This window comes from Simochromis diagramma, unplaced genomic scaffold (genome assembly GCF_900408965.1).
Source record: "Simochromis diagramma unplaced genomic scaffold, fSimDia1.1 OVJJ01000320.1, whole genome shotgun sequence".
Lineage (NCBI taxonomy): Eukaryota > Metazoa > Chordata > Actinopteri > Cichliformes > Cichlidae > Simochromis > Simochromis diagramma.
This window is the reverse complement of record NW_024386773.1, coordinates 9940624-9964671: the sequence shown is the minus strand read 5'-3', so window position 1 is coordinate 9964671 and position 24048 is coordinate 9940624. Positions and strand designations below refer to the sequence as shown.

The following is a 24048-nucleotide window of genomic DNA, read 5'->3' as shown; positions in this document are numbered from 1 at the left end:
ATACCCCTTCATCACCCCCTCCCCTATGTTCCCTATCTGTGTGCCAGCTGTAATAAAACACAAGCAGACCTGTTTGTGATATCACACATCAAAGACAGAGTGAGTAAAGTAGCACGGAGACTCATTTCCATACCCTTCTAAAGCAATCTGGAGAATCTGTCTCTGGCTAATGTAACAGCCATCATTACAGCAATGTAAAGGTGGAAATGAGATTGTTTTATTCCAGTGAGGTGCCTGAGAGGTTTATTTAGAAGCAGAATTTCTCTTCGTTAGCTGCGTAATAGGGTTAATGCACGGTGGAGTAGAAACACAATGGGCAAATCCCAAATTAATAAAACATTATTTGTAATTGTGAAATGTATTTCAGACTGGAGAAAGTGTCTTACTTACACGATAAGTGCTGCCCATTGTTGAAGCAGCTTGGTGACTGAATCATATTTGAGAATGACTCAGCGGCACATTCAGTTTTGTAGTACAAAATAATGAGAAGGTGAGTCACACGCCTATCTTATGCATTTTGAAATTAAATTTCAGCACCTTAAGCTTTAATGGGAGTGTGTGATTTACCCAACGAGCACAAATTGGCTGCTGCCCGTCACAACCATTTACTATATAACACCTGTTAAAAAAGATTGCAATTCATACACTCTTCATTAGATTACATAGTGTTTGTTTTGACAAATCCACCTGCTAGCCTTTTTAGTCTAACTGTGCTGTAAATCATAAAAGATTGAGCTTCACGTCCACATTGGTCTGGGTGGAGCTGCTGTGACTGGTGTGACTGGTTGTGTTGTCCCTTATAAAATTATAATTGATAGAATAACTATATCGTTAACCATGAATGTTGTTGGAACAGCCCAACACAGACAAATTACCTTACCATTTTAGAATGGTATGTCTTGTAGGTAGCTGAAGTTTCAAATGCTTTGATACACTCAGCTTTTGGTCACCTGTTTTAACAAAATTCAGCCCCACCAGTAACTTCTGCTATAAGGAAGTATTGGGCCACACCTGTTAATCTCTGGTACCATTGCCACAGGTGAATAAAATCGAGCAACCAATCTGTGCAGTCTGTCTTTTCAAATGACCCAATATTTGAAAGAAAGACCTCATCGAGTTTCAGTGTGGTAGTGTAATAGGATGCCAACTTAGCAACAAGTCAGTTTGTGATATTTCTTCCCTCCTGGATATTCCAGCTATAAGTGGTATTGTTGCAAAGTGGAAGTGTTTAACACCCACAGCAACTCTGCCATGAAGCAACAGATCAGATAAAGTCACAGAGCAGCATCACTTAGTGCTGAAGCATATAATAATAACCTGCTGTCCTGATCTTCTCTGGCATTAACATTAGCACAGAAACTGTGTACCAGAAGCTTTGTGGCATTGGTTTCTATGGAAAAGCAGCTCCTCTTGGTGTGTGTTATGTGTTAAATGTGTTAATGTGTTAAAGACACAGTACTTTTCTTCATAAGCTTTAGTGACAGCTTGTTTGGAGCTGAATATATTTAAATATTAATTATTCTAGGAGTCCACACTTCTGAAAAACAGTCTGTTCCTTATGTTCCCGAAAAATAATCAATCAATCCTTAAAGATTTAACACGTGACAACACAAAGGCATTTTTTAAAGACATAAAAAGTCAGACTGAATTTAAAGCCACATAATATGAGTTGAAACTAAATGTATTAAAATAAATGTATTTCATAAGCATGTGTTTGAGCAATAAATTAATTATTAAAGCTGATTTTTCTTTCCCACTTAATTGATTAATGAGATTGTTTCAGTACCAAACAAGATTAAACTGTGCATGTTGACAGAAAGCAAGAATAAACGTTTAGGTGGGTTTCCCACTCTCTTTGTATCATTTAACAAGAATGTCAAACATTTAGAGCGCACAAACGAGAGGGCCTGATTTCTTAAGGTAGCGCTAAAACTGAAAACATTCTGGAACCGAAACATTCTTCAGCACATCTGTGGTTCAGATAACCTAGCATCCGATTTTGCTGGTTACTACTTATAGTCACTTAAAGATTCTTGAAGATCCAACAGAGTGACAAATGACCTTGATGTCTCTGATAAGGCGGAAAAGAATAAAGCCCTCTGGAAAGAGTGAACACTGTTGAACAGAATGCACCAAGGCTGACTAAATCTGCTTTCACAAGTCGGTGTCCTGTGTGGCTTTTGAGAAACCAAATCTCACAACTTCAGAATGCTAGCTGACACAATACTTCTTATACATATTGAACATAGGGGTGTTGTCATTTTGCCCTTTCCCGGGCTCCACAAAAATTGGTATGTCCTCCTCCGAGCTGTAATCTTCTTGCTCTAATGACTGACCATCATCAACCTCATCTCACGAGAGCACCAAGTGTGACTCCACTTCCACAGTTCTAAGTAAAATCCTGCCTGCCTCACTCAGCCCTCTGACATTTAGTGTCATGGGTGATGTGACACAACAGCCCAGGTTTAAGTAAGCTTTAGGAGCACCGAATGGAGTTGTTGTTTTTAAAGCTAGTAATTTGTTATTTTAATTTAATCAGATCTGTTTCTGTTATCTAGCTTTTTTTAATATTAATAAAATAAAACTAAACTATTTACCAAAAATCCGTACAGAAATGGAGTCATTACATTGCATCACATAGTTCTGTTATCAAACAAGACCTGATACTACACCAAATTACACCACTACAGGAGATAAAAATCAAATAAATAATAATTTTGAACAATGAAACATAATGCAACATGTTTCTTTCAAGCACAATACTTAATTTTTTTTTTTTTTTTAGAAATCTAAGTATCTAAACTTTTTTTTTCTCAGGAGGATATTGATGTAGATGTAGTTCAGTTGCACTACTCCACAGGACAGATAATGTGGATGTTTAGCCAAAGGGGGCATTCTCTTAAAAACAACAACTGCGAGAGATGCAGAGAAAACGAAAAGACCTAAACACAATCTCTACAGGAAAAAAAAAAAAACAGCAGTGAATGGCCAGCTCTCAATCACATTTGAGAGCTGCATCCCTGGGGTGTGGTTCAAATTAGAGGTAGGAGTGTGAGGCGAGCCAAAGAAAACGGCAGGTGAAGAGAGAAGAAAATGAAACAGCTGTGAAGGCTGGCAGTGCAAGTGTTTGGCAGGAAGAGAAAAAGAGAAAGAAAAAAGGCACTTGAACAAATGCTCAAATGAGAAGTGAGAGGGGGGAGAAAAAAAAGTCCACAAGAGAGTCAAAATGAAAGAATAACAGAATTCCTCCCAGATAATTTCTTCAAAAGATTTCCTCAAGGAAGAGCTACAGCCTGGATTAAATTGTTAAAGGCTTGGTGGGAAAATATACTTGCAGCTCAATTCTGTTTTCCTGTCAAGTCCAATATATCAAGGCCACATAAAATTATGGTGTCAGTGTTGTGAAAAATAGCCATATTTTTAACCATCGTGTCTAGGATGTTTTACTTCAGCTTGCCTCATACCCAGTGGCAAGAATGGCAAGCTTTGTTTATAAAAGCTGGCCCCTTTGAGACTTAATGTAGTGGGTTAATTTTTTAAAGTATTATACTGCTACTGGCATACTCAAGTAAAAAGAAAAAGAAAGATAACAAATGGAGATAATTCATCTAGTACTTGTGTCTGCTTATTTTATTTTTTATTTACTGGCTAAAACTGGCTTCTGGCAAAGATATGAGACTGAAGAGGTCAAGTTTCAGGAACAGTTGCACTATATAAAGCAACTTTATTGTTAAACTGATGCTTGATTCAGTTTTGTTTATTAGAGTCTGAGGAAAAAGTCAATCTAATTAAATAGAACTAGGTGGCTGAGACACAAACAATGCAGTGCTTTCTATATTTATTGTGAGAAGAAAGTTAAGCACTCTTTATAGAACTCTTTGTTAACTAAAAAGCTTTAATGTTGTTGTTGTATCCTCACCTCAGCACAAATATATTGAAATAAAAGTTAATTCATTTTGCTTGTCTAGCTTTTTTTAGTTTGTTGGATGAGATTTATGTGGCAATAATTGAAGAGTGTAATTCTGCAGGTGCAGCAGATATTTCAGTATAATCATTACTGAGCTCTCATCCTTAGCAACAAAAATATGTGACTTTTTAGCTGGTTAAATGCTGCTACTGGGGAACATGGTGCTCGTACTTAAAGTAGTGCTTCAGGTTGTTAGCATAGCCCAACGTGAATTTGTTCACTCTATGAACTAATTAGGCATTTAGCTTAAGAGGGAATGCTTACTGCACCACTCTGTATTCAGTCTATTTAGGCTGATCGCTGTTTTGCTTCATCGTTTGGAAATACTCCTTTAGCACTACTGCGAAAACAAAATATTGGTGTCTGCTATTCGTCGCATCACCTGTCTACATCAAAAAAAGACCTTCAGTCGGAAGCAAATGTTTTCATGTTCTGCTGGCATTTTTCATCTGAGATGGCAACTGCTCTGAGATACCAGTGATCACTGTGTCACATCACTAAGCAACATATTTGCTGTTTGTTGTGACATACTTATTTTCATGAGTTGTGTCTGTCTTCAGTTGGCAGTGTCAGAAAGTGTGTGTGTGTGTCATCTATATATTACTCACTACTGATACATAGTTGAAGAAAGGAATAAAGGCAACTTCGGGATGATCTTAAGCTGTTTTAATGCATGCATTACAGTTTTTTAAGCATTACACAATAGAGGTACCAGTGAAAATTTAAATGTCTGATGCATTTGGAACGGACATTAAACGGTCTTTAACCTGCCAGCTCCCTATAGTAGAAAGTCTGCATGATGTCTGATTCTGCCAATTTGTGCCAGTGTGTGAATAGCACATGTAATAGTCCAGTGAATTCACAGCGAGCATGAGCATCCTGTATTTTGCCACCTGTGCACTCTGTTCAGACAGCACCTTCGCATAAACGTGTCATCGGCTGTGTGCTCCATATGAGAGTAACTTATGACGTTGTCCCCGAGTTGTGTAAAAGAAAAACACTGTAGAGAAAGAAATACATGTTAATTATACAAAAATAAATAAAATAATAAGAACAGTAGTGATACTTTATTTATTAAACTCGCAGCGACTCTACTCCCGCTGGACTCAATTTGTTCGAGGTCTTCCCATCAGACAGGCGATTCAGAGCTATCTACACGCAGACAAAGAGACTGAACACACAGCTTCTTCCCCAAAGCTGTAACACTGATGAACTCTGTCTGTAAATAATGTGGAGTCTCAGTGTGCAATATTCTTCTGTTAAATGCTGTATGTTTACACCCCTCAGATATATATGTATATGTATTTCAGTCTGTAAATACCTCGTAACTGTTATCAGAAGTAAAGTGCAATATTCTCATTTCCAAGCTCTTTGTATACATCGTTCCAATATGTGCATATATTCATATATATTTCATGTGGTTCCATAATGTAGTGGTTTACACATCTGCCTAACAAGTGAAAGATTCCTGGGAGACACAAATCCCGTTGGGGTTGCATCAGGAAAGGCTTCCGGTGTGAAAACCTGCCAAACATGCGGAGCTATCTGCTGTGGTCGTCCTTTGCGAATAAGGGAGCAGGCGAAAGTAGATTTATTTATATATTTTTAATCATTTTCTAAAAGTGTGCAATCATTTTACATACTGTCTAATTCTGCTGCTGATGCACTCAAATCATTAAAAAGGACTCCTATTGCCCTTTTTATGTAAGTATTTTTTAAAAATTATACAAAATTACCACCTCTAATATAATAAAAGCATAAATGCTATGCTTTTCGTACATGTCAGTATTTATCTCTCTTTGAATATTATGCACCGAGGGAGGTTAGCATTATTGTAATTTGGTTTTGAAGCAATAATAAAAGTATTCTAAAGATATATTAAAAGTATTATAAAGAGTGATTGATTGTGATGTGAAAGATTTTATGTATGTACCCTTGTGGCTGCCTGCCCAATGTTTGGTGCAGAGGGTGGTTAGGATTATCCATGATGGATCACAGTCTGTGACTTCCTTTCCACCACAGCTTCAGAAGTGTTCTGTTTTCAGCCAGCCTCCCTTCCAGTTTATACAGTCTGTTTATGTCACTAGTCCTGATGGTGCTCCCCCAGCAGACCGCAGCAAAGGACACTGCTCTCTTCACTGACAGAAAACTTTGCAGCACATATTGAAGGATTTCAGCTTCACTGGACAAATCAATGAGCAGCCAGTGAATTTAAAACTATTCATATTATTTAAAGCATTAAAATATTATGAATAATAAAATAAAATAAAATAAAATGTAATCAGTACCCGGTTAAAACTGCTATAATAAACATGCATACATACATTTCAAAAAATACTTCAGTATTTAAATGGTGCCATTAAAATGCACATGCGTAATTATGTGGAATATAATTTGGTTTGGGGGTTGGGAAGGGACTTTTACCCTCTGACAGCTGGGATGGGCTGGAACTTGGCCCAGCTGTCACAGGGTGAAAGGCGGGGTACACCAGGCCTCCAGTCTATTGCAAGGTTGACACACAGAGACAGATAATCACTCGCACGCACACATATGGGCAATTTAGAATCAAGGATTATCTTAACAAGCATGTTTGTAATAGTAAATTCAATAATTTAGTTCAGTGAAAAGGACTATTCTATTTTATGTAGTATTTAATATTTGTGATCTTAATTGATAAAGAATAGATTGATTGAAAGCAGAAAATATCTTTCGCTGCAGACCTGAGTGTCATTAAATTTCGGATTGAATCTCTTTCTCAGTTTAACTGCTGCTTGAAAAAATGTCCATACCCTTACCAAGTTGAAGCTGATCACACTGGATAAAAAATAAAACTATTGAGAAATTAAAATGAATTGTGGGAATGGTCATCAGCTGTCCAAACAATAATTGTCTTTCTGCTTTGTTGTAACTGTTAACACTGACAGAACACCAGAGATGCTGAGTAAGAGTGGTGCCCTGCTTATATGTGTCCTTGTTTTCTCATGTGAATTGAGACAAAGTCAAACTGGTCATTAACACCATTGATCTTTTTTTTAAGCCAGGAAATCACGATCGACTTGCTGCTCTCCAGCTGATTGAGGTTGAACTGTTCGTCCGGATGGCTGCTCTTAAATCTTAGGTGTGTCCTGCAGTGTCATGAAAACATATAGGGTTCTATTGTGGCGTGCCTATAAGGTTTATATATCAAGCTTTGGTCATTAAAAAAATACTGTGCCTGGATGTGAGTAATTGTAAGTGAGTTGTGATATAGCACCAGTGGACACCCTGCAGAGCAGGGTTGTTGGAGTCTGCGAGTTTCCCTTCATTTCCTCGCTTCTTCCGTTCCTTCATCCCTGCATTCATCTCTCATGTGCTCCCTTCAACCTTCCCCCTCAAAGCAGAGCCTGATTCATTTTCTCAGTAACAGCCTCAGTTCCCTGTGATTTATATGTTTATGGTCATTACTGACGTTGAGTAATACATTTCCGTTTTTTCGCCTCTTCTCCGTCTTCCCCCATCTCTCGTTTGGCAGAGCCCTTGGGTCCTGCAAGGAATATCAATTACTGTGTTTCTGTTTAATCACAGTGTTTTGGTTCCTCTCACGGCACCACTTTAAGGCTGGAAAAAAAAGAAAAAACAAGTTTTGTTCTTTAAGGTGTCTGCTGGTTAATAGTGGTTTTGACAAGGATTAAATAAAACAGCAAAGACTAACGGCCTTCTTGCTCATTTCTTCAAAGCACAGGGATACAGTTTACTTTCATTAGCAATAAACTCTCTTCTGTGACTGGTAGGAATTTCTAACTGGTTATTTTGAACATGACTTAGAACATTTACTGTCACAACTGCACCATAAGCTAAGAGCATGAAGTCATCTTTGTTACTAAGACCACATTCATGCTATAGTCTTTCCTGCTTGATTCTGAATTGCAGCTCTTGCTTGCTTTATTTTGGATGACTGATTGTGTCTATTCCAGGATGTGACCCATATCTGATACCATGTAAACTGACAGCAGAGTCAAAAAAAATAAGCAGAGAGCAGCTGTAACAAAGAACATTGCAATCTGTCTTCTTACCCTTTGTTCTTCTACCATTTGTTTCAAGCACATTTCAGTTACAGTGCATGCACTTTCTGGTTTTAAATTAAGATGTCTAAAATCAAAACAAATGTGCTGTTTTGTCCCCTTTTCACATTCCAGTGTCTCATTTTTATTCAGTCATGCTGTCAAGGGTGCCAAAATGGTGAAAGATGCACATTATATCCGTTTATTTTAAAGAAACTCTCAAGTATAAAGTGAAAAAAAAACATTCAACAAGAGTATGTAAGTAAATATTTTCCTATTCCAAGTATATACTTCTTTTTTCTGTTATACATTAGTTCATTTCATGTTAGTTGGCCAGAAAATGAAAATTGTAATACGTAATTATGGCATCTACAGACTCAGGAAAATTGTAGATTAGCTGTTTGTGAAAATAAACAGTACTAATAAGTGTCAGCTGCAGCTGTGAAGAGCACAGTAACTTCCCGTTCTTAGCAAGTGTTTGCCTTTCTGTTTGGGTTAACAAAGCTGTGCCAAAAGGAAGAACTGGTCATGCTGTCACTATGACAAAGGTGAAAATAACCCTGGCCAGCTATTTACTATAATTCACTATCTGGAGTGAAGAACTTTTATTTTTTTGTTTTTGCTTGTTTTAGTCAAACAACAGCAGGGGACGAGAAGCTGGGTGCTTTCAGTGCAGTATTGCCTGCAGGGAATTTATCAGTATTTGGTGGAATTGTATTTATTTTAATTTAAAAAAGATAGACAGACAGACAGATAGATAAAACAAGATGCTATTTAGGGAATACAACTATCCAAACCTACCTAGCCATGTGTGAAAAAGTAATTGCAAACAATTCCTCCACAGCGATGTGAAATGATGTTCACCAGTTATTGCAAACACTTGATTGCTGCCAAGGGTGGCACAACCAGTTATTAGGTTTAGTAGGCAATTACTTTTTTCACATAGGGTGAGATTTGGATAGGTTTAGTTCCTTAATAAATTAAGTCATATTTTAAAACCTAAATTTTGTTGCAGAACTAACCTATAAATCATTTGAACAAAAAAGGGCTCCTAACTCAAGAAAAAAGTTAGGTGCCTTTTCAAGGGATGATCCACTTCACACAATAGACAAATAAAAAATACATATTTTTAAATTGTATCTTTAGGCACTTTGTTACTAGCAGCTTGTCACAAAAACACATAATTTGTTTCCCGTTCTTTAGTTAAATCTAACACAGACAACCCAGAAACAACACCTTTTGACAGGCATAAAATAGTATTTTTCTATCAGTAAGGTGTTTCTCAAAGAACTGTTACCCAGAAACCTGGCATAATTCAACATGATGTGCAAAATGTCCTTAGAAAACTGCAGGAATTGAACAAGTGGAGGACAAAACAAAGAAGTGACAGGCTCAAAAACTTTTTTACAGCATATAAACCGTATCTAAAAGTTTTGTCCTTGAGAAACAGGAAAAGAAAAAATCAGGAAAAACTTGACACAGTACCTGAGCGATGCATATAGCCTTTCAGGTGATCCATCTACTAATTCCTGAAGCCTCATCAGAAATGGTTGAGTAAAAGCATGCCTCTTTTCACATAAGGAAGTGAAAAGAGAGAAAATGCTGAGGTAAATTATACAGGAACTGGGCTTAACTGGGCACCTCTGTCATGGTTTGGGGCCACATTTTAACCAGTGGTTTTGGAGATCTTGTCAAAACAGATGGAACTATGAACGCAGAAAATGTAGGTAAAAAATGCACTTGAAGTGACATACTTGGCTTATATGTTTCTCATTTTGGACATTCATTAAATCTTTGCGCCTGGGCACTGGACAAGCAGCATCATTAGTGGTAAAAAAAATATATATATATATATATTCTTCCCTAGATTTTTATTCAAGATTGTTTAAGATTGTTATGTTATATAACATATCTGGTCATCCCATAAATTCTAGAACAATAACTAGAATTTACTTACAATCAGTTTGTTTGAGGGCTAAAGCATTGATTCATGCAAAACATTATTCCTGAAATTCAACTGGAGCAGGTTAGTGACAGATGTGTGGCTTAAGTATACTGCAGTGGCAATTTCCTAAATAACATCACTCAGATCTTCCCAGAAATTGACTCAATCATTTGCAGGAGGCTGATGTCACCCCCCAACAGTATTTACACATACACATCAGCACATTGTCAGCATACTGACTTGCAGTCATTTGATTAGCAGAGAAAAGGTTTCGGGAGGTATAAGGCTCCAGCGAGAGCAAAGTCAACCACCTCATTACTGGCTCCTCGTCAACTACATCAAAGTAGCTTCCCAGAGTCATTCACTTGAAAGTTGGTGGTTAACACCGGCTTTACACCTCTTGATGGAAAAGATGCTTGGGTTTTTCATTTGGTTGACTTTATATTTGGGCCCCACTGCAGCTACCTTCTCTATAATTTTCAGCTTTCTCAGCACAGAGCTCTAATGAACTGTGACTCCCCATACAGTATGTCCTTTTTTTCCTCTTTGAATTTATTTAATCCAGCCAGGTAGCAGCTTGCAGCATTTATCAAAGAGGACTGAGACACTATCCCTTAAAGGCAGGATTTATTCCCCTTAAGTGTCTTAAAGTTCACAGGAGTACAATAAGTTTATTTCCTTACATAAATAATATAGTGCAGAGACATACTGAAAAACAGTCTTGTTAACGTAGAGGTTGGTTGGGTAAATCAAAATCTACATAAGCCTTGAATCAGTAAGATTGGTGAAATAAAGCGTAAACAAAATATGACCAATTTTCGGCTCTCAGATCCTTTATCCAGTGGGAGAAAAACATACCGCATAAGGAGCTTACTCTAGAGGCGGAAGAAAAACTAGAAAAAGAAAGAAATAACGAAGATGCAAGAAGCGCTGTCCTTATCGCTAAGATAACAGAGGATGCTTTTCTTCCCTAAGCTGTGTTTTCACGGAGGAATTTCTCCACTGTGATGCAAACATCATCTGGCTTGTAAATTGGGCATGGAGGTATAATACCAAACTACTTGAGGCTGTCACTGCAGCTCCTCGGGACATAGTTTAATGACTGCCCCTTGTTGATGTAGATACCATGTGGCTTTACTCTGAAAGTACTGTTTTTCTTTCTTTTTTATAAAGTTTTATTCTCTTCCCTCCATTTGATGTAAATCCACACACTTGTATTTTTTATGTCTGTTTTTATCCTATATAACACTGACTGCCGGTGTGAACAGAAACGTGCATGTTTGAACATGTCGTGGCCAAACACTTTGAGCTAAAAGAAATTAAAAATGATTTTTAAAATACATCAGCAAAGTGAGAGAGTGAGATGGCAAGAGAGCAGCAACACCAAAGAGGAGAAACATTACTCTGCCATAATGAAATAGAAGTGACCTTCCATCTTTCAGTGTTAGCTGTCTCAGCTGCCTGAATTAACTTTTCCCATCATTCTCGCTTCTCTGATGTAAACGGCATACATGCCACAGCACAACCTTGCACTCTCATGTTTATTAATTTCCTTCGGCAAGAGGTGCGCTAAATCATTGACCCTCTTTCGGTGCCTCGTACTCCAGCTGAGCATGGGAACGAGAAGGGCGTATTGATTTTGCCCCCTTCTAATCAGCCGCTAGGCCCTTATTTGGGATGGGGAAATCTCATATAGTGAGCGCCTGTCAGCACCTGTCCAGATACTAATCTTCACCAGTTGATGGCTCTCTAATCTTTTCACCATGTACAAGGCTGAGGGGGTAAATGTAAAGTATTAAATATAACATTAATTCTTTGGACATCCTCCAGAAGATATTTGATCACTCTTTGGATATGGCACTGTAAGCAGTGTATGCTTTCATTTTTTGATGGTAAAGGATATAATGAAAGCGTAACACGTTTCTCTCTTAATTACTGATTTCTTGGCAACAAGCCTAACTCTTTTAATACCTTTTTTAAATTGTTTTTTAATTGCTCAAGTTACCCTGCATTTCTTTTCTGTTTTCCTCTCATACTGAATTAAATGCAATTAAAGCACAACTATTCCCTTGTCAACTTGCCACCATATTTCCATTTTATGATGCTGTTTTTTGTCTGAGGCATGCCTAGAAGTTAGATTTAGAAGAACAAACAGCTGTACAGGGATAGCCTCATTAGGACACAGAGGTTTGTTGATTAAAATGTGACTCAAACCTTCCACCCACCTGCTTAGGGAAATTGATATGCCTTCTGCAAGACATGCAAATTTAGGACCTGGCATTATGTTTTAAAGATAGTAGATCCTGTAATGCAATATGCTGATTAGTGATCGCCCTGATAGATGGATGGATAGCTGGGAGAGTTAGAATATAAAAGCCTTCAGGTCTAAGGCTGCTTAACAACCTCTTTGTGGAACTGCAGAGATCAAAAACGGTGGCTGTTGCTACCCCAATTAGCCAAATCATCCACGTCCTTGACAAATTTTTCATTTTACTAGAAGATACAATATAATCCAGTTAGCAAATGAACGAAATCCAATCTTGTTTTAAATGGTGATGAGTGTGTCAGGCTCCTGTGAGTGTTGACTCTCTAAGTCTTGCAAATAAATTGAGGTACCCTCAATAATCTAGTTACTATAAACTCCTCCTTGGAGCACTTGTCATATTATCTGACATGACAAATAGATCCAAGCTGAAGCATCTAGCTCCCACCTTCTCCCTCACACTGCTTTTGCTCCCCACAGGCCTCCCTCCTTCCCTTTTTTCCCCACCAGTTTCCCCTACCTTGCTCCTGCTCTCCAGAGGTGCAGAATACTAAACTGGGTACACAGATGCACCGGGTCCTTACACTGAGATATTCATGTGTGATTGCAACAGCTGAATCTGGCCTCAGTTGACAGCCCATCATCTATGGCAGAATGGAAGTGGAAAAGGAGAAAATGTTTGTTGGCTGCACATTTTGTGGCAGTGTTGAAGTAGCTGTTACATGTGTGTTTCCACACGTCTCTGTATGAGAGACTGAAAGCTGACAGGAAAAAAAAAAAACCCACTGCTTTTTTACAGCATGCATGTGCTTGCTTTCAAAAATGCATTGATGTGTTGAACACTAATGTGCCCCACAATATCTGTGTCCTGCCTCGCTTGCTCTCTGGCCTTGGTTAAAGCAGCATTGTGTGTTCCAGCTCATGAGTGATTAAACTGAGTGCCAGTGCGAGCTGCTGACTGCTGAGCTCTGACTCTGACTCACGCAATGATAATTTTAGCAGCTGACATAATGGTGTTACTGTGTTATCATTAAAGTCAGTGGCGATAGAGTCAAAAAGAAATTTCTAAAGATTTAGTGGGATTTTTTATTTTAATTGTAATGTTTATTGTTCTTGTTGGTTTTCCAATCTTGTGTTTTTTCATACTTCATTTGCATTACAACTGAAAAATGTGCAAATAATTACCTGCACCATCTGCCAAGCACTCAATATGACCTCATAAAGTTCACACTCTGTGTCACAACAACACAATTTTTGTAGTTATGGATTTAAATCAAACAGTCAATATCTGAGTGAAGTGCAGGCTGTCGGTTATAATTTAAGTGGTTTTACAAAGATTTGGCATTAACTGTTTAGGAATTACAGTCATTTTTATGCACAGTTCTCCATTTTCAGAGGCTTGAAATTAATTGGACAATTGACTGACAAGCACTTTTGTTACCAGCTACCTTGTTGTTTCATAACAAACAAAGCAGATATAATGTCTGAAGTCCATTCACAGTGTTGAATTAGTATTTTTTAAGGTTTTTGCTGTAAGTTTAAATATAAAGTCCAAAGAACAGTGCATATCTTTAGGTGTAAATAAGTAAACCTATGAACAAGATAGCAAAAACGTCGGGAGTTTAAAATTCAACTATCACGGTCATTGTTAAAAAGAATGAATACACTGACCAGCTCAGCAAAACCAAAAGGCTTGAAAGACTGCAAAAGATGACAGAATTCATTACTGGATAGTAGACTAGATACTTCACAGCATCCAGTTGAGTCAAGAACCCAGTCTCAGGGATGTAGGCATATTATTGTTAAGGTCTACAGTCAAGGCCTTCATGAATGTAAAATAAGGTGCAAACCACAGGTTACACTCAAGAACAAGAAGGGCAGATTAAAATTCTACAAGACCCTGCATAGTTCTGAAAAAAATATTTGGACAGATGAAACCAAGATTAGCTTTCACCACAATGATAAGAAAACGCATTATGCTCTGTTTCAAATAGACAGATAATGGAGGCAATGTTGGCACTAGTGTTTATTGATCATGTGACTGGTGATAGTTAGCACAGGGCTACATTTTCTGATAAGATTGAACCAAAATGCTGCAATGACGATCATACATTCTTCACAGTGAATATGGAGGAAATCTAATTTGGTGATGTCCATAGGTAATTGACAGTCAATGATGCTCATCTAAGTATTAAATCCTTGTATTTAAAATTATGTCCAGTTACTTTTAATCCTGTGAAAATGCAGGACTATGTGTCAAAATGACTGTGAGTCCCAAACAAACTCTGCATTTCAATCGCATATTGATTATTTGATTTGTCTTTGTCCAACAATTTTACGGATCTAACTGTAGGTGACAGCTATTGTAGTAATGGCCACAGAAAGGGGAAAAAAAGAGGAAAGAAAAGGTTAAACTGAATATGTATGATAACATTCGAATATATCTAATTTGCCACGAGTTTGAGCTGAAATTGCTGCATTTTTGAAAAGCTGTGAATCTGCATTAATGAGTTAGACTTGCAGTTTTCCATAATTTATTGGCTTCCAAAAAATCTGCTGGGGAAAACTTCACAGAGTTATTTTGAGAAAAAAAAAAAATATTGCCAAGCTAACTCCTTGCTGTTTCTGAGGGCTTCAGTCACTACCATCTCCTTTCAATCAGAGCAAAACCAAGAGTGTTCATGCTGTGTCGCTTGAAGGAAATTTAAGTCGCAATCCATACTGAGTTTTGAGCAACTAAAGTCTTATTTTAGAGCAGTGTGAAATTAATGACATTTGTTCAGCAACCATAATGAAAATCTTTCGCTGACAACCGAGTTTCTAGCTGAATGTTTTTAACATTATTTTTCCCAGACTTTGAAAAAAAGTAATGCTGCGTATCTGGGAAGGAAGCAATACAGCAAATGTCATGATTGTCACATAATTCCTGTGAATTATTTGCATTGGTGTCAGACTGCAGAAATGGCAAGACAGACAAGGACACATTATGTCTGAGCCAGAGAAAATACCCCAGACTTTCAGACCACAACCTCAGCATATTTATGTGATATACATGCAAGATGACTTCAAAAATAAGCGTGATTGGCTATTTAAAGGCTTTAGTGTGGACTAAATCGATGCATGCATACCGAGCGAGTTTGACAAGCACTTTTTGGTACTTATGAAATGATGCAGATGGAGGTCTTCAACGCAGACTGACTAATCACTGATATTATCCTTGAGATCCCAAAGCTGTGTGAGTCTGGGTCTGCCCTGATGAATTTGCTTCATGAAAATGCCACCAAGTGACATATTTAAACCATTCTGCTTGATAACTGCATGCCTCTTGGCTCTTGTGTTAAAAGGCAGCCTGCTTACCCTCTGGTACTCATCTTTGTAACACTGGGACACAGACGGGGAAAGGTAGAACTAGGAGAGCGATGAGATAAAGTCAGAATGAATCAAACAGAGGTAGAACGAGCACAGGCTGACTCAAAATGGGTGAAAAGGAGAAACAGGAGACAGAGGAGACCTCAGCGCTGAGGTAATGGGTTAGTCTAAAGTGATAATCACATTCAGAGGGAACCTGGTGCCACAAAAAAGAGAGCGAGACAATCAGCGAGCCACAATTATTGCCCTCTGACCCAGCTGCGTTCACGTTTGATATGTCAATCAAAACCAGAGAGAAAAGGAGGCTCTCGTACTCTCGGCTTTGATCTGAACAGGCTGGTGCTTCTATGAATTCCATTGATTTTAAAAGCAAACATATGATGTCTATATTGATTCCAACTGTCTGCTCCTGTTAAAATCCCATCTGGCATCCATATACAGCTTCAATCCAGCGCTAATTGCTCGACCTTAACAATTTAGCTTTGTCTGTGTCCATTTCAGTCTAGTCTTTTTTTTCACACTTTAAGTACTTGGCAGCCTGGCTGCTGCCAGCTGCATATCATTATTAGATACCCGCCACTACCTAGTGTGAATTTCAAGCATGTCATAAATATCAACACCACTTGAAATGCAGGGCCGTCACTGCCACATGGAGCTCGCTCTCGTATGAACAAATATTTGCCGGTGTCTTTGATTTTGGTCTGCATCACAATGAAAGCCCTCTTCAGATTGTCCACTGAGCAGCAACCTCTTCCTTCCTTTGTTGTCTGCATTGCTTCATTGTCAGCGTGTAGTCCAAGGAGCTGCAGTTGAAGGGGTGAAGGGGAAGAGAAATAGTCAGAAGAAAGTAAAACTCAGACCCAGAAGGGACCTCTCTTTGAAGGCTTTAGTTGGCACTGATGCTGTGTCGAAAGTGAGGTGGGCTGTGGGCTGTTACAGGCTATATACATTGACTTCAACTGAATTGTGTTCCAACTTCATCATGGCTGTTGCAGACTTGTGTGTGCAGCCACAGTTTCCATGTTACACTTTTTTCCCTGCTTCACTTCATAGAGTGAAATAGACTTGCTCGTGTAAATGGATTCCTATATGTACTGGCAGGTGAATATGTACTGATAAAAAAATGATAAGCTTCTTTCAGCTGCTCACCTATTCGTGGATTGATCCTCGTATTTGATTTGGCACAGTGGGTTGGATCAGAAAGGCGATTTGTGCCTTCTCACAGTCTCAAACCGCGGATCTTTTGCACCTTAGTCGAATGCATTCACTTTCAATATGTATCGTTACTGTACACCCAGGGTGAGCTTATACGCCGCAATAATGCACAAATGTAGGCAGCAGACTCTTCCAGACTGCTCCCCCTGCTCTAAACTTTTGAGGCACAAACATTGTAGGTTACTGTGTGGTCTTGTTTCCTAACTGTGAGTCACAAAAGAGAACAAGAGAGTGGGAGGATGGGACAGTGATACCACAGGTTTCTGTAGGCCAGAAAAATACACTGGGTCAGAAGTAGAGAGATGCTAACAGTTACAGACACCCTTTTTACAAAGCAAACATTCAGTAACCTATAATTGTGTAACAGTTAGTTTGTCCAATGACTACAGTGTCTGATTTTCATGGTTTTCATATAGAAAGGTGTGGAGGTGTGCTGAATCAGAAAAAAAAAATCTGGTATGCAGGTGTAATAAAATTCCCTGATGCTAAAACAACTTTCAAACACTGACGATTTTGTAAGGGGGAGATTGGCCCTGCGTGTCGAATGGAAAAACAGAATTGACACACAGTAAACTGAAAAACAGCAGCTCCCCACATTTCGTCTCATAAAAGCTCATTAGTCAGCACCCGTGATTGTGAGGCCACCAGTGAATCTACAACCTCCCCGAATCTGCTCTTAGATGACGTCAGGTTTAAAAGACACGGCTTGTTATCTATTAATATTGTGTCATTATGACTTTTGCCTACAAAGGCTGCGTTAATCTTCTCGCTTAGTGCCTTCAGTGTATTTATTCTGAGTTATTGCTGTAGTAGCCAAATCACATAATCGCTATATTTGATTATTATTGCTATATATTTTATTTATTTTACTTAAAGTAGACTTGGCATGCTTGGTTTCACCTCTCTATTTTTTATCATTAATTCAATTAGTGTGGCTTTGCTTGATTTACAGGTTAAAATAATCCGTATTTGTCCTACACTTGGTCTTGGTTCTTCGCCTCGTTTAATCCACTCGTTAAAACAAGCCATTTTAGCTCCTTTCCCTTTAATTCCACCTTTCTTTAAGTCACCATTCTTCTGATTCGCCATCGCTTGAAAGCAGAAGGTAGTGAGTAAACTGTGTCCACTCTCACTTTCAGACACCCAAAGATACACATACACATTTCCCAAAATATGTATGTGTATTTTACAATGCTGTGTAAAGCTCTTGAGTCCTTCCTCATTTCTTTAGATTGTGTTGGGAAAATTGGAAATAGATGCCCTGAGTTGTTGAAACATGTCCAGATATACACAGAAACACAGTATATACAACAAAACACAGTTTGTATAATGGGCTTGAAAGTCAGCATTTGGTACGACCACATTGATTCTCCAACACATGATGCTTTCTCGTAATTTTTATAAGTATTGTTCATTAATAATTTTCCAGGCATTTTGAAGGACATTCAGAGCTCTTCTTTGGAGGCTGCCTCCCTTTTGTTCCTTTCTCTGTTAAGATGATCCCGCACTGCCTCGGTAATGTGGAGGTATTTGGTGCTTCACTCTGTGTTTTTCTATCCAGGTATGCTTTTACTGCATTAGCAGTGTGTTTGGGATCATTTTCATGCTGAAGCATGAAGCTGTTGCCACCAGATGGTATTACATGGTGAATCAAAATCTGATGTCACTTTATTGTGTTCGTAATTCCATCAATTTCGACAAGCTCTCCAACACCACTGGGTGGAATAAAGTCTCAAACTGTCACAGAGGCTCCACTGTGTTTTACAGACAGGCTGTAGACACTCACTGCTCTACCTCTTTCCTGATCTCCTCTGTATATACTGATGACAACTTGAACCAAAAATGTCAAATTTGCATTCAACACTCCATCAAGAGTTTTTACACTGGTTTTCAAACCAGGTCTTGTGTAACTTTGCATACCTCAGCCTTTTCTCCCTGTTAGCCATCTGAAAGAATGGCTTTTTGACCAACACCCTTCCACTACGACCATTTCTGATGAGGCTTAGCTGAACAGTAGCTAAGGTGTTGGATAAAAGGCTGGATGATCTCTCAGGTCCTGTGTCAAGAAAATTATTTTGAGATACTGTTCAACAACTGCAAATAGTTCTTTAAGTCTATCACTTCTTATATATTGCTGTGTGTCCAGTTTGCTCAAACTTTTTATTACTCTGATTTTTTCAGGAGAGACGTCACACCATGCTAAGATATGCCAAGCATTCAAGCTTCAGTAGCTTTTTAGTAATAACCTAGTAGATGCAAAAGTACTATTTTATGCCTGTCAAACTGTCATTTCATATCTCTGGAATTTTTCATACACTGAACAAAAAAAACCAGCAACAGATTTGTTTTTTGCAACAGGCTGCTGATAACAAAGTATCAAAGGCACTATTGAAATGGATAGACACAACACTGGTTCATCTCTTGAGTTAGATGCACTTTTATGCTTTAATGATTCATAGGTCAGTGCTTCAGTGAATTAACAAACAAAAAAATGTTCCTCTGAAAATAGTCTGGCACAAGAACTGGACTGAAAATGAGAGAAAAAGCTGCCAAAGAAAAACTCTGAAAGACCTTAGAAACCCCTGAGAACGGTTGGTCGAGACCACTTTAAAAATAATACAAGAAAGTCTGGAAGACGTTTGGAAGAAAAATATGAAGAAATGGAAGAATCTTAAGAGTTTTCCAGCATAGGTAGTGATGGCAGGACACGTGTTAGCCTCATGAGACTTTTTAAAAAAGCCATTATCTGTAAACATGACTAAACTGCATTGTCTCCTATTGTGAGTCAAGCTCCGTCTATCACAGAACTGATTTTCCTATTATGAGTCGTACTGTATGACAGGTCATGAGGTTACTTTTAGCCACCTCTGCACTTTCATAAATGAGAAATGTGTTGTTTGGCAACAGCAGCTCCCTTAAAAAAATAGGTCATTGTTCTCTCCATATTGTTTCCTCCGAGCACAGGAGCTTCTTCGAATAACACTATCTCTTTCAGATAGCAGTCCCCCCAGCTGAAAGGTGAAGACAGAATATTGTGTTATAGAGAACAGCATCATTGCCTTTGGCCTTGGTGTCACTCTGCCCCAGCATCTTGTGGGAATGGACCAGCTCGGTTCTTGTTTACTCGTTCTTTGTTTTTCCTCCGCGTGCCGAATCCATTGAATCTGACAATAAAGCAGGAATATGAATACTTGGATATTGATTGAACACTGCCTCTGAGCAAGTAATACAGTTGCTTTGGTGTGTCAGCTCTTTTTTGTGATATCTTTATTTTGTCATCTTGACTTTCCCCTCCTCTCTTCAAAGCCTGACTAAAGTCAGATTAATAAGGTTTACATAAATTATCAGAACTCATCAGACATCAGTTCAGTCTGTCAGTTTGTGTGTGTATATGTGTGTGTGTACATGTGTAGACATCTTTATGAGGACAGAAAATTGGCATGACGCTATACTTGTGGGGACCTACAGTCAGTTATGTGGACAAAATGCCCATCCCCACGAGTTTGAAGGCATTTTTGAGTCTCAAAATGTGATTTTGGTGTCAGTGTTGCAATTAAGTTATGGTTAGGTTAGGTTTTGATGGTTAAGGTTAGGGTAAGGGACTATTAAAGCATTATGTCAATTAGATGTCCTCACGAAGATATGAAAACGAGTGTGTGAGTGTGTGTGTGTAAAGGAAAGCGAAAGTGCGGATATTTTCACTGCTTCATGTTTTCTCTGTTTTGGGGTGTTTTTTTTTTAAAGCGGGTATGTTTCTCTGCATGTGTGAGTCCATGTGTGTACATGTGCGACTATGCGTGTTCTGAGTAATGGGCTTTGTGCATCCTCTCTTGCTGACGGCTACGATGTATCCATGGCAACGCCAGGTCGATCCTAGCTGTAAGCGGAGCTGGTGAGAGGAACTTGAAAGGGAGCATTAAAACCTCTCCTCTCATCTGCCCTGCGCTCTTCTCACTCCGACAATGGTGAAATGCACGGCCTTGTTGAAATCCTACCCCAGGGGTGTATACTGTAGCAGTGGCAGCGAACGCTCGCACCTCAACACTGCCATCTTTTGACCTGACACAAGAATGTATGGAAATGTTTATGTTTTGTTTTCATTTGTGAAAACATAGAGTTGGTTTCCCTGAAAAGTTAAAGTTAGAAAAACAAAATCTCAGAATGAGGGGTATCTTTTTAAGAATTATTTCAGAAATGTAATGCACAAGAGACAAGAAGAAATGTGGAGAGATGGAGCAGTGAAATAAAAAGCCCCAAAGGTTTAAAATCAGATTTCAACTGGGCCCCACATATTGGCCAACCACTGAACCTGTTCGTTCATTCATTCAGAGAAATTTAGCTGGAGCGTTGTCACATTTTAGCTATTCCAGTTAAAATCTCACAAAGAGAAAGAAAGCAGATAATCCAAGGAATGGCATCGATCTAAAAATGTAAAAGATAAATAAAAAGTACTTTGGGCTTCACAGTTTGTATCTTCTTGCTCTTAAAATGTTGCCAATCGAGTTTTCTGATGCTTTGTGATGACATCTTCAGCCCTGAGGAACATCTACAGGATGAGATGTGCTGCTGTTGCCCTCTAGTGGATTTCACAAACATGAAGGAATAAAACGACATAAAAGGAGAAACAAATGGTGAAAAATGGAGCCAGACAATCAAGATGTATCCATTTTGAGGAAAGCATAGTCGCCAGAACAAACACAGATTTATTGTAAATCTGTCAGTGTGGCTATACTGATGTAGACTGAGTAATTAAAATATTTTGGCACACAAGGCTCAACTTATTTTATCCAAAGGGTCACTGCACTGCTGTTGCACAATTTAATTTTCTCCACAGTTTCACAACTTAGCATTTCGTTCCAAATCTAAGGCCTTAGTGTTTGTGAATATTCATGCAGTAGTACTTCACTGAATGCCCAGAGACTTCAGCTGGGGGAGCTCCATGACCTTCTTGTTAGGTCAGGTTTGATACCGGAGGCTATCTAGTGATCATTAATAAATATTCAAGAACCACAGCCCATCAGGGTCTGCTATGTCAAGCAGCCTCCTGCATAAAGCTGCAACTCTTTGTGGTTTGCTCTCTTATCATCAATAGTTTGGGGGTTTGTTTTTTTCTTTTCTTTAGACAGTCTTCACAGAAGTCTTGTTCCTTATCCACACTGTTCACTTGATATTTACATTTCCTCCAATTAAATCAGACTGGCACATTACGGTAAGGCGTTACGCAACGAATCAGTTGAGGTAATGTGTTTTGCATTGGTTTTAGAGGTTTAGTGTGTCTATTCCTTTGAAGTATCCTGTGGTACCATTAGGTGTAGGTTTTTATTGTAAAGTGTGTTGTCATCCCCCTAAATGCATCTACCATTTCATTTTCTGGCACCAACATGTTTCTGAAAATAATCTCAGTTGTCTAATGGAGGTGGATCAATACAGATGGCTCGGTTTCATACACTTCCTTTTCATATCACAACCAACACCACCTCTGGGAATCTGCATTTATCACCATATTCAATAATGCGAGCCTCCATCTGAGATGTTTTTTCTCTCGCTCTCTCTTCACGACTTCTACATATTTGCTTTCAGTTAATCTGCTTTCCACAGAACTGCTTGCAGCTATGTGGGGGTATGTAATTTGAGTAAGATCTGTTGATAAAATGAGGCATTAGATTGAAATAACAATGGGCAAATGGAAGTCTTGATTAAATTCCTTGACTTCTCTCCTTGGTGTTTGCTAATTTCTTGAGCTGGAATCAGACGTAAACTGCCTACCTTCTCACTCAAATTGTTCTTAAAGGAGCATTTACACATTAGCAGCATCGTGCCTTTCTCTTTACTTTTATTAAAATCTTGATTTGGTTTAAAGCTCATCGCAAACACAAATCCTATTGCAATCCCACTGATCTCTGCACTGCATATTCTAATGACTGACTCTTTGCTTAGCTGCAGTTGTACTGTATCTATAATACCTAGGTATTATTTCCGTTTGATTACACAATTGTGCTGAGATCATTTTATTTTCAGAGGATGAGTGAGTTCAGTCCAAACAGTGCAATCAGCAAAAATTTATCAGCCTATTCAGTGCTTTAGCTCTTACATTTTCTCTCTCCCATTGCATCAACACTTCCTTTTTTTTCCTGTAAATGGTGAAACTCTGCCCCAGCACAGTGACCTGTAGCCGGGCCCAGCGGGAGTATTCTGTGTCCTATACTTCTCGTGGCTTCACCTTCTTTAGCCTCCTCCTCCGTCCTCTTCTTCTTCTCTTTTTTCTTCACTCTTTCGAAATTGTCTAAGGGTTGGATCTGCCCCCAAGACAAAAGGACAAACCCAAGCAAGGCATCTCACTTCATCTCTGAATGGGTGTGGATGGCAGAAACCAGAGTGCCTAGATTGTTTGTTCGCTTTGATGCAGGAGTTGTTATGACTTTTGGGACCATATTTGTCCTGTTAGCTCAGTGTTTTTTGAATCAGTAGCCAAATAACGAATACTTTTCTTCTTGAATCATTTCATTGTTTTAGTATTTTGGGAGTTTTTAAGGACTTAGACTTCTGGCTTCAGCTTTATTGATTCACTGCTTTCACCATGCCGCTCCGAATTATGTGCACCATCTCCTTTTCTGCTGATGACGAACCTAGCAGGGGATATGGTAGCGATGGTTTTGACGACCACTACAAGCGGGTAAAGAAACATTATAGTGATGGAGACTCACAGGAATGCCTGGATAGGTGTAGTCAGGTAGATGATTGCACTGATGAGGAGGATAATGTTAGCGATGTAGATGACCTCGCCACTTTTTTTGGCAATTGCTCGCTTCACGGAGCTAACCACGTGTTTGTGGAGGACAGTAAGTTTGGTTTTCGCCAGGGTTTGTGGGCACTGGTCTTCACCTTAGCACTGTCTGCTTTCATGTATCAAGTAGTTGACAGGGTTATATACTACTTCCAATATGATTATATTACAATGCTTGACGAAAAAGTGGCAAACAATATGACCTTTCCCGCTGTAACTGTATGTAACTACAACTTCATACGAAAGTCTCAAATGAGCTACAGTGACCTGATCTTTATGGGTCCTCTTCTGGGCTTTGAAGAAGGCATGGCACCAGGATTTCCCCTGGCTCCAGAGCCAGACCGCCCGCTGGGCTCTCGCTTCAGTATGGATGAGTTCTACAACCGCACTCGACATCGCATGGAGGAAATGCTACTGGAGTGTAACTTCAGAAGTATAGAATGCGGCCCCGACAGCTTCACAGAG

The 24048-nt window shown here is 38.8% G+C and overlaps 1 protein-coding gene across 2 annotated transcripts in view; it reads left to right on the top strand.

Moving 5' to 3' along the window:
* asic1b (acid-sensing (proton-gated) ion channel 1b) overlaps nt 1-24048 on the top strand; it is a 167930-nt gene that overhangs the window by 89903 nt on the left and 53979 nt on the right. Inside the window, exon 1 of one of the 2 annotated variants that reach the window (XM_040007440.1) lies at nt 1-24048. This exon is cut by the window's left edge and continues 4520 nt beyond it. The exons of the other annotated variant lie outside the window; for it this stretch is intronic. Coding sequence (XP_039863374.1) covers nt 23377-24048 — 672 coding nt within the window. The 5' untranslated portion in view covers nt 1-23376. 2 annotated transcript variants of the gene reach the window in all.